Source organism: Anabrus simplex, chromosome 5 (assembly GCF_040414725.1).
Source record: "Anabrus simplex isolate iqAnaSimp1 chromosome 5, ASM4041472v1, whole genome shotgun sequence".
Lineage (NCBI taxonomy): Eukaryota > Metazoa > Arthropoda > Insecta > Orthoptera > Tettigoniidae > Anabrus > Anabrus simplex.
In genome coordinates, this window is record NC_090269.1 from 433,351,883 (window position 1) to 433,369,418 (window position 17,536).

The 17,536-nt window shown below is 40.1% G+C and overlaps 1 protein-coding gene across 1 annotated transcript; it reads left to right on the plus strand.

The window, feature by feature from the left end:
- The first annotated feature begins 12,301 nt into the window (after positions 1-12,301).
- On the plus strand, positions 12,302-17,317 carry LOC136875067 (uncharacterized). The gene is made up of 3 exons (XM_067148804.2): positions 12,302-12,432; positions 12,727-12,838; positions 17,057-17,317. Exons 1-3 carry the CDS (start codon positions 12,400-12,402, stop codon positions 17,293-17,295), a joined length of 384 nt encoding a protein of 127 aa, XP_067004905.1. The 5' UTR covers positions 12,302-12,399; the 3' UTR covers positions 17,296-17,317.
- The last annotated feature ends 219 nt before the right edge of the window (positions 17,318-17,536 follow it).

A 17,536-nucleotide genomic window follows, 5' to 3' on the forward strand; every position in this document is an offset into this window, starting at 1 on the left:
TATTGAGTTGGTTTCAGTCGCAGCCCAATGACGTATCGCAAAATGTTACTAAGTTTAACATATGTTATGAAAATATAATATAATTACAACTAAATCATTGATACACCGGAGTATTCGATAAATAGCAACAGTTGCTCTCCATTGGACATTTATTACCAGTAATACAATTATATTTATAATTTATTATTTTTCTTTTGCGTTTTTTATTTTTATAAAAAAAATAATTTTTGATATATTTTACTAAAAATGGGGATTTTGACTTCAGTTTTGAGAGTTTTATTTTATTTTTTAATTTCGTAGGCATATTAACTTTTGATATTGTACGGGGAACGCCGCTACGAGATTAGTCCGAAGTATGTTTGTTGAACTTCGCGCGAGATGGAAGGTAGGCAGCCCGCCGAACGCAGTGACGTACCCAGCGAGTGACGTGGCTGCCGTAAGCCAGCTATCCGCTACCATATATGGTAATGTTCCAGCTCACCCTCAAAAGTACATTTTGAGCTACTTTATCGCTATTTTGACACTGCCATCTTAAAAGCCTTTACAATGGACATCACCTATTAAGATTTCAAGAAAATCCACCGAGTATTATAGAAGTTATAAGGGTAGATAGGACCCGAGTTCTAGACACTTCCATGCGAACGTGTATAAAAGGAGGACCACCCGACCTACGAATTCAGTGTCTGTCACTCCGCCGTCTCTGTGACACGGGTGACAGGAGAAGTATTGTGTGAGTCGAACTTCTAGTCGACAGTCTGCGAAATCCAAGTTCGGTATTTTCTCTAAGTGTTGTATCAGGACTTTATCATATTCTTGAAGTGCCTGAATGGGACTTTATTTTGCGAGCATCGTATTGGAACTTTGTCATATTGACACATTGGAACTTTGTTTTTTTTTCGTGTGTCGTGATTGGACATTGATATTTTCTGAAAGTGCCATATAAGAACTCTGTTATTTTTCTGAAGCGTCTCATTGGAACTTAGTTATTTTCGCCAAGTGTCGCGATAAGACTTTATTATTTTCTTAAGGTGACATACTGGAACATCGTCATCGGAACTTTATTTTCTTCGAGTGTCGTGTTGGGACTTTAATATTTCGACACGTTGGAACTTTATTTTCTTCGAGTGTTGTGTTGGGACTTTAATATTTTGGCACATTGGAACTTTGTTATTTCTACACACTGGAACTTTGTTTTTTTTTGAAGTGCCACATAGGGACTTACTTATTCGACGACGATTGGAGGGACTTTGAATTTTCACGAGTGTTGTGTACCGCATTGAACTTACGTTTCGAACTTATTCGAACTTGTATTTTTTAAAATCAATTTCTGGAACATTGAAATTTTCCGAGCGTGTAGAATGAACTTGTGCCCTACCAACATAAACTTTCGTGTGAACGATATGACTTGTTTTCTCGAGTGCCTCATTGAATTTACGCCTTGTAAAGACTGAAACTTAGGGGACGTTCAACATTACGTTTAATTGTGAAATATGCAATACTTTCCAAGTGTTGCACAGGGACTTGTGTTTTGATTCTTAAAGACTGTGACAATTCAGAATACGCATATCGCATTCCCAGAAAGCTTAGAACTTTCCAGTATTCTGAGTGATCCATACTTTATGAAGTCAGACTTTTTCTTTCAAATATTATTTTCTTTAATGGCTATTCACTTCGCCTATTAATGGAACAGGACAGTTTCCGAGTGCTACTTATTCAGTTCATTGCTAATATGTTTTAAATCTTCAGAACTATGCGTTTAGGACTGCAGTGACAGTAATCCTCTAGAACATTCTGACTTACAGTGAACTTGCATTTCTACCAGTACTTGTTCTTCGAGTGATTATTCCAGAACGTTTTGATTTAATATCTAGAGTGCAGTAACCATAATTAAAAGGTCATATCTGTTCAGACAGTGCCCTGAATGTGTGGAGTGCCGTGCAGGAATTTCAAGTGTGAATTATGTCTCGAATCGAACCCAGGAACGTGTGCCAATCTTCGAGACTTCCAGAACGTCGAGACACTTCCAGAACCTCCAGACATTCCAGAACTCCACATCCGAGCAGGTGTGGTCCCTGCCCAGTCGATGTCCAGCACCATCCCAGGACTTGGAGGTACCAACCAGCCACGACACTTCCACGCTGCTGTACGAAGGTGGTATGAACTTGCTTTTGATGATCAATAAACTCAATTTATCAAAAGAATCTCTCAAATTGATAACTATACCTCTCTCTGTACCAGCTCCAATGATAAAGCCACTCCCTAGGTTAAGAATCATGCTCGTTCATTTAATATCAAGCGCCTTAAAGATATGAACAGATTTTTACGGGTACAATATATTTTACTAAAAATGGGTGATTTTAGGGGAAAGTTATAAAATTCTAAGGAACAATACGCAAAATTATGAAATATTAAAAAAATCATAAATGGACCAGAGATAGGGTCTTGTATCTACATACGGTGTCGCTAAATCGTCTTTAATAGGGATGTATAGAACTAGCACCGATAGAGCGCACTGCTGTTGTACTGGGTAAGCGCAATGCGCTCTTCATTTGTCTCCTGTGTACTCGTGCCTCTATATCCACAAATTTAAGTTGGTTAAATTGTTATTTTCGTGACTATGCCGAGCTATTGCTGTGTTCCTCTTCGAGAGAATCAGGGAAGCCCATTTTCGTTTCACCAGTTTCCACAAAATAAAGAAATGAGGAAGAAATCGTTACATGCTATTAGAAGGAAAAATTTCGGTGAGACGAATCTTACCGAAAATATTAAAGTGTGTTCCCTTTATTTTCAACCCGTTAACTTCACGAAAACTTTGTTGCGTAAGTGCGATTAACGAAGGGAAATAATTCCTATTCTCTACCTATAAACTGATTAGGCATTTCGATAACAACCACCGAATTTATGCGTTTGTATTTGAAGGCGAGAGAGCAAGATTAAAACCGGGCGCTGTTCCATCGCTTTCCCCGTGGACCACGAACACAACAAAAACAAGGAAGAGGCCATACACCAGAAAATTTCCGGATTACCACGATAAGGCTACAATATCGGAATATGCTGAAATCACCTGCTTTTAAGTACGGGAAGAAATCGTAACATACCCGAAGAAGTGAATGTAACATTTGTGACTCCCATCTTCAAAGACATCAGCACTCATACACTAGAGGTAGTTAGTTTGTTTGTTGAGCAAACAGTGCGTAATCCTGATGGCATATTGATTTATACATGGTTTGTAGACGTCCAAAGTTGTAATTTGGTGCTTGCTGTTCTGGGAGAAAACAGATACAATTTACAGATTTTCCCTCTTGAACCCAGACAGTGTATCTTCTTGACAGTTATGAAGCTAAGGACCAAAAATCAGACAAGGAAGTAGGCCTTAACTTCCGAATCCATGAAACTACTGTTGGGGTAATCTTTAATATTTGGATTAATTTCACGTACTGCCAATTTAAATAGTTGAACATCTGGCCTGATAGAGAAAATGTTCTTGAAAACAGCCCCCTTGCTTTTAGACAGAAATACCCCTCGACTAGAGTTATAACTGGTGCAACTGAGATTACAAGAGCAAAACTTGTTCCAAGGGCAAACATTCCACTTTCATAGGCCTAACTGGCCTCAGCCGTTTGGTAGGGGAATGCTGAAAAGTTTATAAATTTTGGCTGCATGTTTCTGAACACTGAAAAATACCAGTGCTGTAATGCATAGCTTACAGCAGCAATATGCTTACAACATCCCTTGGGGTCTGCTCCAGCAAAACATTCACATTCCCCTCTTATAATATCACCAGGTACTCCTAAAATAAGCTTCACATTATAGTTCTTATGTTTTGTGTGCTCGGATTTCACAGCACTGCATTTTAGAATTCCACCCGATTAAAATTAACCTTTTATAAACAAAACAAACTTTTCACTGAAGAGTATGTATGTTTCTAAATACGAAATAATCCATCAAATGCAAATTTGTAATAGTGATCTTTACCTTATGTCTGATGGTCAAATCTTCAAAGGAACTGGCACTGTGAAACTCAAGAAATTCACATGCCTTTGGTGGTGGACAAGGTTGTATCTGCAGTTTCATGTAAGCCATCAACCTTAAAAAAAATACATGAATCGAAGTCTATAAGCGAGGGGAGCAAGTGCGTATTTAAATCTCTATTTATGATTTAAGCCTTGTGGAGGTATATTTATATATTTATCAAGGTACAATACTCAAGTTATAATAATGTTTAGGAAAATGTATACTGACTCATATTCATTATTTGGAAAATAAAGCGTGTTAGAATTTTCTAATTACCGCTGTACTAATTATTCCTTCCTCCCGCTAGTTTTAGCCTCGCTGGTCCGTAGCTCATATTGCAGCTGTTTAACGCTTAAACGCTGAAAATCGTCCGTTATATACTAGGGGATATACCTATACATTTAATTAATATAGTCTTGGAGTAAAATTAGAGAAGATACAATCGGCTTTAGCTCAGAAAACTCGGTCACATTCTATACATTACTCGCAGCTGACTGGGAGAAACATAAGACGATCGCCTTGCGCTTACCCAGTACTACACGAGCGCTATCTGGCGCGAACGTTCTCTGCCTACATCCCTATTGTGAAAAAAGTGACCAGTGTCTTACCAAGGTATAAGAATAGGCGGACTTCAGAAGATGTACTTCGGAACAAGATCTGTCCTCTACTCGGCAGAGAGGCGCTGTCGAAATTAAACCTAATCATCTTAAATATGATGAAGTCGGACATGAAATCGTTACGAGACTCCCAGGGCGTGTTTACTAACCACAGCCTCAAAATGATTTGGACAAATTATTATTAATATTATTATTATTATTATTATTATTATTATTATTATTATTATTATTATTATTATTATTATTACTGCATATTCCAAAAGCGCTCGGTCTCAACCTTGTTTACACTTACTACGCAATAATATACATTGGATTCTTAATGAGAGTTTGTGTTAATTAAATTTCTCATCGTTGACCTTAACCGACGCCAAATTCAATTGTTCTTGCGCTCGCTGGCGGCGTAAGGCGAAGCTTCGATTCCGACTTGATCTCTCATCCACGGAGGAGGATATTCCGATGTACACTCCATGCTTCCCCTTTAATTTCGCTATCGATCTTGTGGCCATGTACAGGGTTAGACGGAATTTACCATCCACTTAGGGCTGCACTGTCAAGTAACTCTACCCTAACGAAGGATCCTCCGAAAGCCACAGCGGTCTCTACGGGAATGGTAACCTCTGCGGAGCGTGGCCCCATTCGAGAAGGATCCCGAGATAATTCGACCCTCCCAAACACCACACTTGTCGGCAGGCTGAACCTGCGATATTCAGTGCTGGGCTCTTTACTGTTCGCTGATCGCTACTAAGGGAATACTTGTTGGTTTATTTTCCACCACTTAATACGTTTCTTAACTTAAGCGGGTAGTCTCGCCTGTTCTGAAGTCGTTTATATTTTGAATGTTCGGTCGCTCCATGCACACACTTTCGGGCTTGTTGTAGGGAAAGGGCGGTGAACCGACGTCTGCAGGCACAGAGGCGCTGCGCGGACTGTCCCTCTCGTCATTGGTGACGTCGACTCGTCCAGATCCACCGAGGAGGTGCTCTTTTCAGGAGACGCCGCGCTCCCAAAGTTCGAACGTAATGCCATGCTCAGTTTTAGCAACCAACCCTCAGCAAGGCGTTGACCGGGAACGGAATACATGGACTGCAATGTGCGTTCGAAATGTTGTTATCCATGTATCCCGCAGTTCATATGTCGACGCGCAATTTGCTATGTTCTTCATCGACCCACGAGCCGACTGATCCACCGTTCAGGCTTGTTTTCTGGTATTCTCTCCCCGGTGAGTAGAGAAAGAACAATCATTGTACGGTTTTTCTCGTCACATAGCCAAGAATTGTTTCGAGCATTGGCGTTATGTTCGCTTAAAAGCCGCGACGTGTCGCCTCATATAATCCCCGCTCCACTGAGCGATGGAGTTAAGTATCCAGTGCCTCTCCGCTTAATAAAACGCTTATATTTATCGCGTAGTCCTACAGTGCGTGATGTATTTCAATGATCCTTCGCCACACATACATTCGAGCTTCCAAGGCAAGGGCGGTGAACCGGCGTCTGCAGACACACAAACCTCCTGTCACATTCTCCCTCCATCGAACGCAATGTCGCCTACAGTTTTAGCAACAGAAATTCAGACAGACGTAGTCCGGTGCAGAAATCCTGCGGAAAGCAAAGTACGTTCGAATCGTCATCGAAGAAGACGCAGCCACGCTTACAGGGTGTGGGACACGCCAGAGCTCGCGACAGCGGGCTGGACAGGAGACTCGCTCCTCCAGGGAGCCTCGCAGAAGGGCACAACCGTCGGGGATCCGATTCTTCCTCGTCGAAATGTTTCTGACAAATTAATTTCGGTAATAATCCTACCACAGGTTCAACTACGGAAACTTTTGAGTGACTTTTCTTTCCAGACACATCGGAAACTGCGCAAAATAGATCCCGCACTACTGTCCGAATACCTCAATGCATCTTTCAATCAGAAGTAGATACGGGCGGGGTGTACAAAGGGCAGAGATGTAATCAACGTGAGCTTGTGACTCTCGCTTCTTGAGAATTCATCTTTCAGGGGGACCAATTGCATGCCCCAATTCCTAGCACGAAGGAGGTCCTTCTCTGTCCTCCACTACATGATCTCCATCTTAAGGGAGGTCGAAGAATAAAAAGAAAAAAGATACTGCAGGGTATTGTATATCTTTTTCTTATTTTTCTTCTGATGATGTTCTTTCAACAACTAAACATGCATTTTTTTTGTTTAATAGTGTGTATTTTATTGCTTCTGCATTTTACATGTATATTAAAGTGTAAGATTTATATTTAACTTGTGTGTTCGACAGACTGGAAAGTTTTAATGCATATTTATTTGCAGGCGAGTCTTGTGTCCTAACTCCTTCAATACTGTGATTTCAACATTAATTCTTTCTTGATATTATCCGAATCTTTGTCACAATTCTTAATATTAAGCAAAACCAAAATTGGACGAAAGTGGGAAGAAGGAAATATCCGTAGAGGAAAATGATACCATACGCATAGAATCTTCACATATATATCATAGAATAATTCTTCACCACAGCCAGATATGTACGATTGCAACAAGAAAATCAATATCTTCAATTTTCAAGGATTCTTGCTTCCATACAGAGTACACTGAGACTTTGCAATGTGTGAAACAATTATACAAATTTTAGTGAAAAATGGAAGGGTATGTATAGGTATTTTAAGGCAGAAACATGTTCCAAGAAGGACATTCCTGGAATAATTAATGAACAAGGGGAGTGCGTATGTGAGGATCTTGAACAGGCAGACGTATTCAGTCAGCAGTATGTAAAGATTGTTGGTTACAAGGATCATGTCCAGATAGAGCAGGAGACTAAGACTAAAGAAGTATTAAAATTTACATATGATAACAATGACATTTACAATAAGATACAAAAGTTGAAAACTAGAAAAGCGGCTGGAATTGATAAGATTTCTGGGGATATACTAAAGACAATGGGTTGGGATATAGTACCATATCTGAAGTACTTATTTGATGATTGTTTGGTCGGAGGAGATATACCAGATGAATGGAGAGTTGCTATAGTAGCCCCTGTGTATAAAGGAGAGGGTGATAGACATAAAGCTGAAAATTACAGGCCAGTAAGTTTGACATGCATTGCATGTAAGCTTTGGGAAGCCACTGTTTCTGATTATATTAGACATGGTTTGTGAAATTAATAACTGGTTCGATAGAAGGCAGTTCGGTTTTAGGAAGGGTTATTCCACTGAAGCTCAACTTGTAGGATCCCAGCAAGATATAGCAGATATCTTGGATTCAGGAGGTCAAATGGATTGTATCGCGATTGACCTGTCTATAGCATTTGATAGTGTGGATCATGGGAGACTACTGGCAAAAATGAGTGCAATTGGACTAGACAAAAGAGTGACTGAATGGGTTGCTATTTTCCTAGAAAATAGATCTCAGAGAATTAGAGTAGGTGAAGCTTTATGTGACCCTGTATAATTAAGAGGGGAATTCCTCAAGGCAGTATTATTGGACCTTTATGTTTTCTTATATATATATAAATGATATGAGTAAAGGAGTAGAATCAGAGGTAAGGCTTTTTGCGGATGATGTTATTCTCTATAGAGTAATAAATAAGTTACAAGATTGTGAGCAACTGCAACGTGACCTCGGAAATGTTGTGAGATGGACACCAGGCAATGGTATGTTGATAAACGGGGTTAAAAGTCGGGTTGTGAGTTTTACAAATAGGAGAAGTCCTCTCAGTTTTAATTACTGCGTTATGGGATGAAAGTTCCTTTTTGGGGATCATTGTAAGTATCTAGGTGTTAATATAAGGATAGATCTTCATTGGCGTAATCACATAAATGGGATTGTAAATAAAGGGTACAGATCTCTGCACATGGTTATGAGGGTGTTTAGGGGTTGTAGTAAGGATGTAAAGGAGAGGGCATATAAGTCTCTGGTAAGACCCCAACTAGAGTATGGTTCCAGTGTATGGGAACCTCACCAGGATAACCTGATTCAAGAACTGGAAAAATCCAAAGAAAAGCAGCTCGATTTGTTCTGGGTGATTTCCGACAAAAGAGTAGCGTCAGAAAAATGTTGCAAAGTTTGGGCTGAGAAGAACTGGGAGAAAGAAGGAGAGCTGCTCGACTTAGGGCCGGTTCTACCATCTGCCGGTAAAGTGGCTGGCAGCTACGCAGGAGGTAAACTACCTGGGGGTGTAAATCAGCTGGTAATTTGGTTTGCGTGCGACCACGCCCGCGTAAGTGCCAGGTAACTACCTGGAACATTGCACCACAATACGTATATTGCCTAGACTGATTTTGGTCTTCGATTACCGTGCACTCTATCGTTAGGAATATTAAACTCATTTCGATCGTTTTCTTTTCCTGTATTAGGCCTAGTTTGCATCTCTTATTCTCTTTGGTTTGCATCATTCTCTTTGGTTTGAATTTGTGGTTTGTTTGTGAGTGGTGTTCGGCTGTTGTGCGGTGCACACGTCTCGCTCCGGTCACTGGTGCAGCGGCTTTTTCCTGTCTGTAGATAAGTAGAGTGTTTTATGTTTGTGTTTGCATCCTAGTAATTTTCTTTTGTGTTTGTTCTGGTGCTAGTGTAGGATAATTCTTTTTGGACTATTATGTCTGTAGATAGTGGCGGTGGCCCTGCAGGCCGACCTCCTGATATTGGTAAAGGTGCTGTGCGTAAGGATATACACATGGACGTTAGTAATACTCCTACCCAACGAGACAGTTCTCCAGATACAATACGGGATTCGGATCAGCGTCCGCCCGTTCCTGTATCTACCTATTCTACCACTCATCTTGGCCCTTACATAGTATTTGTCGAATCGATTGACTCTACAAATAAAATAGGACATATTCACCCTATGGCTCTGGGACGGATTTTCTACGAGAGGCAAATTGGTGATGTCAAGGCCATCCATAGGAAGGGAAGAAATAGAATTCAAGTTACTTTTATGTCTAGTAAGGCTCCAAACGCCTTTCTTTCTCATCCCATTCTTACAGAAAAGAAATTGACAGCTTTTATTCCGTCTTCGAATATTCAGCGAGTAGGGGTCATACGGGGAGTAGACACTACTATTTCCGAATCCGACATTCTCACCTATTTAGACTCACCCTATCCTGTAGTGAAAGTACAACGTCTAAATAGACGTTCATCTAAAGACGGCAAAACTGAATATATTCCTACAGGTACTGTGAAGGTTGTATTCGAGAGTCAACAACTTCCGAAAAGTGTGTCCATTTTTAAAGTCATGTTAGAGGTTCAGGCCTTTATATTCTCTCCTTTATTATGCAAACGATGTCAGCGGTATGGACACACCGCTACTAATTGTCGTTCCAGGGAGCCGAGATGTGGAAAGTGTTCCCTTACTCATTCTACTGAAGATTGCACTCACCAAGTCATTAAATGTGCTAACTGTGGCGGAAATCATCCTGCGGGAGCAGAACATTGTGAAATCCATAAACAACAAAAAGAAATTAAACGCATTATGAGTGTTGAAAACAAATCATATGTCGAAGTGAAAAACTATTTTGCCCCATTACAGTCCCTATCTAACCCCCTTCTGATGCCCCAACATTTTCCTCCTTTACCCAATAGTTCATCTCAATCGGACGACACTCTCCCGCGAAAGCGTAAATTTACTATGGTGGTTAGTAACCCTTCCCGTCCACCCGTTAAACCAGGTTATGACAGGGCATCATATCTTAATTTGATCAGTAATCCGAAGACTGTTCCAGAACATTCTGGCACTCCCGTCGTGCGTTTGCTACCTGCTACTTCTAACGAGCCTGCATCTACATCACGGAAGCCAAGTACTCAAGGGCAACCTTCGGCCCCCCCTGCGCCAATAGCGGCATCTCCCTCTGTCATGGCTTCAACTTGTAAATCAACCGTTAATTCTAATGAACAGTATCCCCCCTTCCTTAAATACCTTGCAGATATACTCGCCGAAATGGGCCCAAACGACCCACAGAAGCATCTGTTACAATCAGTATATGATAAGTGTATTCTATCCTTGGGACATTCCACTACTGCCAAGTAAAACATGTGGATACTACACTGGAATTGTCGGAGAATATTAAATAAGACACATCATATAATATTCTGGAATATTAACAGCTCTCATTTGTACTGACTATTAAAGCGCCTTGATGGCTTTAGACAATCCCGCACATACCAATAATTGGTACATTTAACATTTTCGCAAATTAAGTTATGACTTGTTCCATCCGTAATGTTAAAGTATTATTCGCATGGATTCCGGGCCATTCTGGAATACACGGTAATGTCTCAGCGGATATCCTAGCTAAAGAGGCCGCCCAAGGTATTGGATTGGATTACTGTATCGCAGTTCCACACTCAGACTCATGGGAACACTGTCGTCACTTCATCCACGATAAGTGATGTGCAGTATGGCGCCGAACTTCCCAGTTGAAAGGTAAGCACTTATTCAAGCTTATGCCTGATATTTCTCATAAACCGTGGTTCGCCTTTGGTAACTACACTCGGCGTCATATTCCTACAATCATACGGCTCCGCTTAAATCATGTGTGTATGCCTGTCATCTCTATCGCCTTAATCTTATCGTAAGTAACTTATGTCCATGCGGTCGGGCAGTAGGTATTGTCAACCATATCTTTTTCAGTGTCAGACATATGAACATCACCGTCGCGAATTCACAGCTAAGTTTCTTCATGCGGGTTACCAACTGCCGTTAAATGTTTCGTGTTTAGTGTTTCACCCGACTTTTCGAGTAGTAGACTTCATACTTCATTTTTTAGTTACCTGTAACATCCACTTGTAATCTTTTCCTTTCCTATAGGTACAAACTTTCGCATCCCAACCCTTATTTGTGGTCCGGTTTCGTTTGTTTGTAGTAAGACGTCGTGGCAGACCACACAGACGTGAAGCATTAGAACCCTGTGTCCCAGTGTTTTTGTGTTATCCTAGATAGTTTTAGCCTTCATATTATTGGTATTTTCCTCAGTTTCATTATTACCAGCTGTCATTAGCTTCTTTACATAGCTAACCCTACTATCTTGTAGTGTCTTAATTTCTTCTAATGTTGGTACCTCTCCTAGATATTAATTATCCCGCAAACCAGTGACTGGACGTAGCGTCTTACGACGATGTCCAAAAACTAACCAAGAAGAAGAAGAAGTTTGTTTGTGACTTGTGAGTGACCACGTTTACTGCGCATATAAAAATGGCAAAAAGAGAGCGTGGTTTAAATTTTTCTCTACGAGAAATCCATTTATTAACCGATTTAGTTTTAAAATATAAAGACATTATAGAGAATAAGAGAACAGACGCAGTAACTTGGCGGGAAAAGGAAAACCAGTGGGGAAAAATTAGCCAAGAGTTTCACGCGGCTGGATTTTTGCGACGGCGAAGAACCTTCGTTCCAAGTACGAGTGTATTAAAAAAAAAAAATGCGGAAGGATGCAGCTGAGAGAAAAATCCAGTTATATGGTACTGGAGGCGGCCCTCCGCCAAAAGTGAAGGATGTGGAGCCTTGGGAGGCGAAGCTTGCTCCACTACTATCCTTAAGTGTGGGTGGACTGGAGCCTTGTTTTGATTCAGATGACATTGGTGTAGAAGTAGAAAGTAAGTTGAACAGTGTTATAGCTTTATTATGGTATAGTTATTGAAAGTAACCATATTATGATTTGAATTACTGTAATGTTTGAAATTTACAGGTTAAGTACGTATTTTGGTCTTGCGTTTCTAATACAAGTTTTCTTTTATTTTTCAGTTTTAGAGGCTACTGTACCCATCGAGGAAAGTGCCGGGGAAGGTGCCATTGTAATGGGATCAAGTATACCATGCACGAGTACAGTGGTAAGTTCCTTCTTTAACATATATTTCAAGTGCTGTGTAAGTACCTCAAAATATTAGGGGCAATGAAGGTGTGGGCTTTTTTTTTTTCTTTTTCAAATTCACAGTACATTTCCGAGGTAAATATATGGTCGTATGTTTTTGCTGCTACTATACTGTACAAGAATTGTGAATGATCGCCAGGTTATAAGGAAGTTTTGGTTTACCTTACCGTTGTTATAAGGAGATAACTTTCAACCTTATTTTATTGTGACCACGAACTAGCCAATACTTAAAGATAAATTATCATGTTTTTAGGTGGCCTCTGGACCTGCGGAGGAATGGACTGCATTTAGCCCTAGTAATTTGAAGATGCCACTTCATCCCGCTCTGAAGGTGCAGCCTCATACAGAGGTGGAAGAATCCTCAGGTAATTTTTATATTCCATTTATAAGTAGTGACTTCATAGAGTACCATTTTCATAAACTGTGCTGTGTCCTAACCATTTTGTTGTAGGGAAGGGAGATATGGTTCGATAATGTAGGATTTTATAATGCCCCTGGGAATCTAATTTCTTAGATCTTCATGTGTAATTTATAAATGGTTAAAGATATATTCACTAGAAATAAGTTATTTCCAGAAAATGAGGGATGGATAGCAGGTAGAAAGAGAAAATGGAATACATTAGCCTTTGCATAGAAATTCTTGACTATTTTTAATACCTACTTCTGATTAGTGCCACAGTCATTGACTGCAGAGATGTACCCTAATTTATAGCTCCTAACTCTGTCAGACTGGTTAGAGGGGATATATGTAGGTCTGAATGTTCATGGCCAGTAATAAAATATATTCAATTGTTACCACTACAGGTATGCTTTGGGAATAGTTATTTACTAGATGTAGATTTTATTGTAGTAGTATTCTTCTACACACAGTGTACTGATTTCATACAGTTTATATTAGTTCCTAACCTGGCCGTTGTATCTCCATTGTGAACAGTATCTCGAATTTGTTTCTCGACATATGTGCCATCAATTATACTTGTTGAAGACTTGTCACCGTAGGATTATTTTCAGCTTACATAACTTGTTTAGATTAGGTATGTGTGTGCATAATAACTTGACACATTGATTTATTAGTCATAAGAGTTAGAAAACATGTCACCATTGGTTTATTTGCAACATATACGCCAGGTGGAATGGTTATTTGTAGCACTTCACTTGCGGGAGTGCAGATCATTAAAAAATTAAGTGAAACGATACCTTACGTAGCAGAGATCCTTCCCTTACCGTATGCTTTCCGCCAGGGAACCAACTAACCACCCCGAGATCTATTCTTACGTATATAGAAAAATGCAAACTGACACTGTCATTCCGTGAAATGTGACTATTTTCTGTGCTCCTATTAGCTGGAGAGCAGTTTCCTATTGCCTCTGATAGTGCTTGCATTGTGTTGCCCAGGGCTGCGTGAAAATAATGATTCCGTGAAGTTTGAATGTGATGTGTGCAACTGTGTAACCATGTTGATGGTATATTATGTACATGAGTGAAATTTTCATATTTTTTACTTGGCCGCAAGTTAATTGATATGAATCATAATGAAGTTTGTGGTAGAGATCTGGAAGCGTAAGTGTGAAAAAGTAAAGTAATTTTCATGTGTCAGAAACATACCTGCAAATTCAAGCTCTTGGCCAAAAAGGGCACATTTTTTGAGAGGAAGCACTCTTATTCTCACTAGTCAATGGTCTAAATTATCCAGACCAACATTCTCGTAACTGGCTGATACTGTTGTAGGGAATATTAGAGGCCTATGGGCCTTTTTCCCCCGTGCTGGGCCAATGGTCTTTTCTGTAGCCAATTTAACTAAACCAGACCAGTGGTCTTGTCACTAGCCGCACCCAAATTAGCAGCCTTGTGTAGTGTGTTGTGACGTGCGAGCCATGCTAAGTTGGATTCCTAACCTCTCTTTTGCATCCAATTAGTAAAGTTTTATCTGTTATTTTCAGCATATACAGTATGCTGAGTAAAGGTGTGTGTATGAGTTTTATCACCCTTGGTGTAGGAGTTCTTATTACGCTGCAGTTGAATTCTGAGTCTGGCATCATATTGCATCAATTTCAGCCACTGATAGTGGCTAGTGACACCAGTGACACCAAGAGTGCCCTATGATTTGTGATATGTTATAAAATTAATTCAATTTCTGGAAAGGGGTTGGTGGATTCCTGGCTTCCATTCTTTCAACATTTACATGATATACCTTTGCAAATATTGTGATCAGTGTTCTCACTAGGACCTTTTCAGTCAGTGCACCATCCAGCCGTTTTTTCAGACCACCTGGCTAACATAACCGAGATATGTGCTAGTTGCAAAACCTACTATTATTTGCTCACTTTTTAGTGATTGATTTTTGTATAGGGGTGAGAAGTAAGGAGGGAACTCTCCCAGTTCCGGTAATACTCCCAACTGAAATAGAAATGAAATCTGAATTGAATCGATAGTATGATCGAGCGATATGAATTTTCTAAACCTTTATTATCTTAATCCAACAACTGGGTCACACACACATTATATAACATTTCTCAATGCAAATCTTGTTCCTAGCATGAATTCTATAGTTTGGCTTTGCTGTGTAAACAACAACAGTACAAGTACATAAAGTGTAGCCTGTGCCAGATGTCGCACAGTGATGCATAAGCGATTCATAGTTTGTGTTTCAAAGGTTGCCAGTATGAATCTCGAAGATAACCGTGTTCGACCGATTCAGCACTAGGGTGTCCATGTATCACTGAAAGGTGCGTGTACTATACCTGTTTTCCAATCAGTGACCAGGTCAGGGATGGAATTGATGAAGCCCCCATCTTGTGGCGAGGATAGGATTTGTGCCGTCTGCCAAAGCCTGTCGCACTCCTCTGGGGAAATAACGACCGACAGATGAAATGATATTGAAGTGTGTTGCTGGAATGAAAGATGACAAGGAAAACCGGAGTACTTGGAGAAAAACCTGTTCGCTTCCACTTTGTCCAGTACAAATCTCACATGGGGTGACCGTGATTTGAACCATGGAACCCAGCGGTGAGAGGCTGCCGTCTGTGCCACGGAGGCTTATATGTGCTAGTTACATAGCATTAATACACATTTGAGTCGTCGGATGCTTCAGATTAAAATGTAGGCCTAAATGCCATAAAACTGATTATTTAAATATTAAATCTTCATTATTTTGCTGTTAAAGTTTACCTGTCTGATATTACTGAGGGGAATAGATTGAAATTTTATCGTAGTAATTTTTTAAAATGTAGTATTCCCTGCCCAGCTGATGAAAATTTCTGGGGAGAACACTGTGACCTATGTTGGGAAGGGCATCGTTAGGTTGTACCGCACAATCCTCCTGCATAGTCAACATTTTTCCACACAGTACTCACCTTAACCTATGAACATGCTTCTCTTCTACTTTCATAGCTTTTTAACTACCGTACATCGCATAAGTTAGAAATCTGATCTGAACAATCAATTTGTAGTACACAGTCTCACAGATTTTCATGTCTCTTATGCCTAGTTTTACACGATACCAGTTGAGACAATTGTCAGAGGACAGTTGACTAGCTTCGTGTGAACACTCCAGTACAGTTATCTAGTGAATTGCCTTCACAATTGTCCAGGCAATCGATTGTCCCCAGAAGTAGACTGAGGACAACCAACTGGGCCCAGCTGCAACCCCCACCATCTGGAGCTTAGTATAATCGGAACAGTTGGCGCCGTGTGAACGTCTGAGGCCAGTAACTGTATATTTACTTTGTGCCAGTTCACTTGTGTCAACCGAGAGGTGCAGCCACCTGAATGATCTTGATAATTTAAATACTTTAATTTTTAAATTATTTTTATTATGGCTCCAAAGTAGGGTGACAATACTAACGTAAAACTTGTTGAGCTGTATAGAGAACAATGATGTTTGTGGGACCAGCATGAAGATCTGTACAAAGACAAAAATGTTCGTCAACCAGCACTTTCTGAGATTATGGATAAAATTAACAGCAGTGAATTCCTGGCACATACATTTACTAAATAAATTTAATTTCTCACGGGATTCTCCAGACACTGCACACTCAGCCATTTCTCGTCATCTACTGGTGTGGCAATAGCTTGCTCTTGTGAACGGGTTCTCGTTCAACTGGTCTAGCTAGCGATTGTCCTGCAATAATTAGAAGACAGCTATCGCTAACAGTTGACTCATCAACTGACATTGTGTAAACTAGGCATTAATCTCGGCCCACTATTAAGTTATTCAGTTTCCCTCTATACATTAACTGTTAGTCTGTTATTCCTCACTTCTTAAAATATTGAGAGTGAACAATAAGGTACTTGACACGCACTATAAAGTGTGAGGGTTGTACTGCTCTGAGGTATGTCCTTTCTTCTTTAATGGGCTTACAATGGTTTTGTCAGTATAGGTAAACAGAGATTATTTAAGAAACAGGCAGTGTATCGTATATTGACAATTTTACTTTTAGCTGGTATTGCCATTCTTTTGGCAAGAAGGATAAAATTTTTTGTTTCAACTTTAGGCAGACATGCATGCTTCCATTACCAAATTTAAGTGCTTTTACATCAAAATGTGACAAGACAGGTGTAATATATTATCAATTTGTTTTCAGATAAAGTTACTCCGCCTATTACACCATCCAGCCACAGCCACAAAAAGAATGTGCCCACGAGGAAGCAGACTAAACGTTTGAAGTCCAGCCACAACAGTCTCCTGCAGGCAAAGCTGGACTTGGTCTCACTCCAGGCAAGGATTTTCAAACAGCAAAATAGGAGACATCTTGCTGAGCACAGAATGCGAATGAAGCTGCTCAGATTGAAATATATGGCTGCCAAGAAAAGGCAGATGTAACATTATTCTTTGCTAAATATATATACTCTATAAACAAATGTATTTATTTAAAAACTGATTCCCACTGAAAACATTCTGAGCTTGGTAACTTTCTTTGAAGCAGGATGCTACTCGGCTTGCCCCATGCTGTAGGGATAGTGTGCCCGCCTCTTAACTGGAGGTCCTGGGTTCGATTCCTGGCCAGGTCAGGGATGTTTATCTGGATATGAGGGCTGGTTCAAGGTCTACTGAGCTTACATGT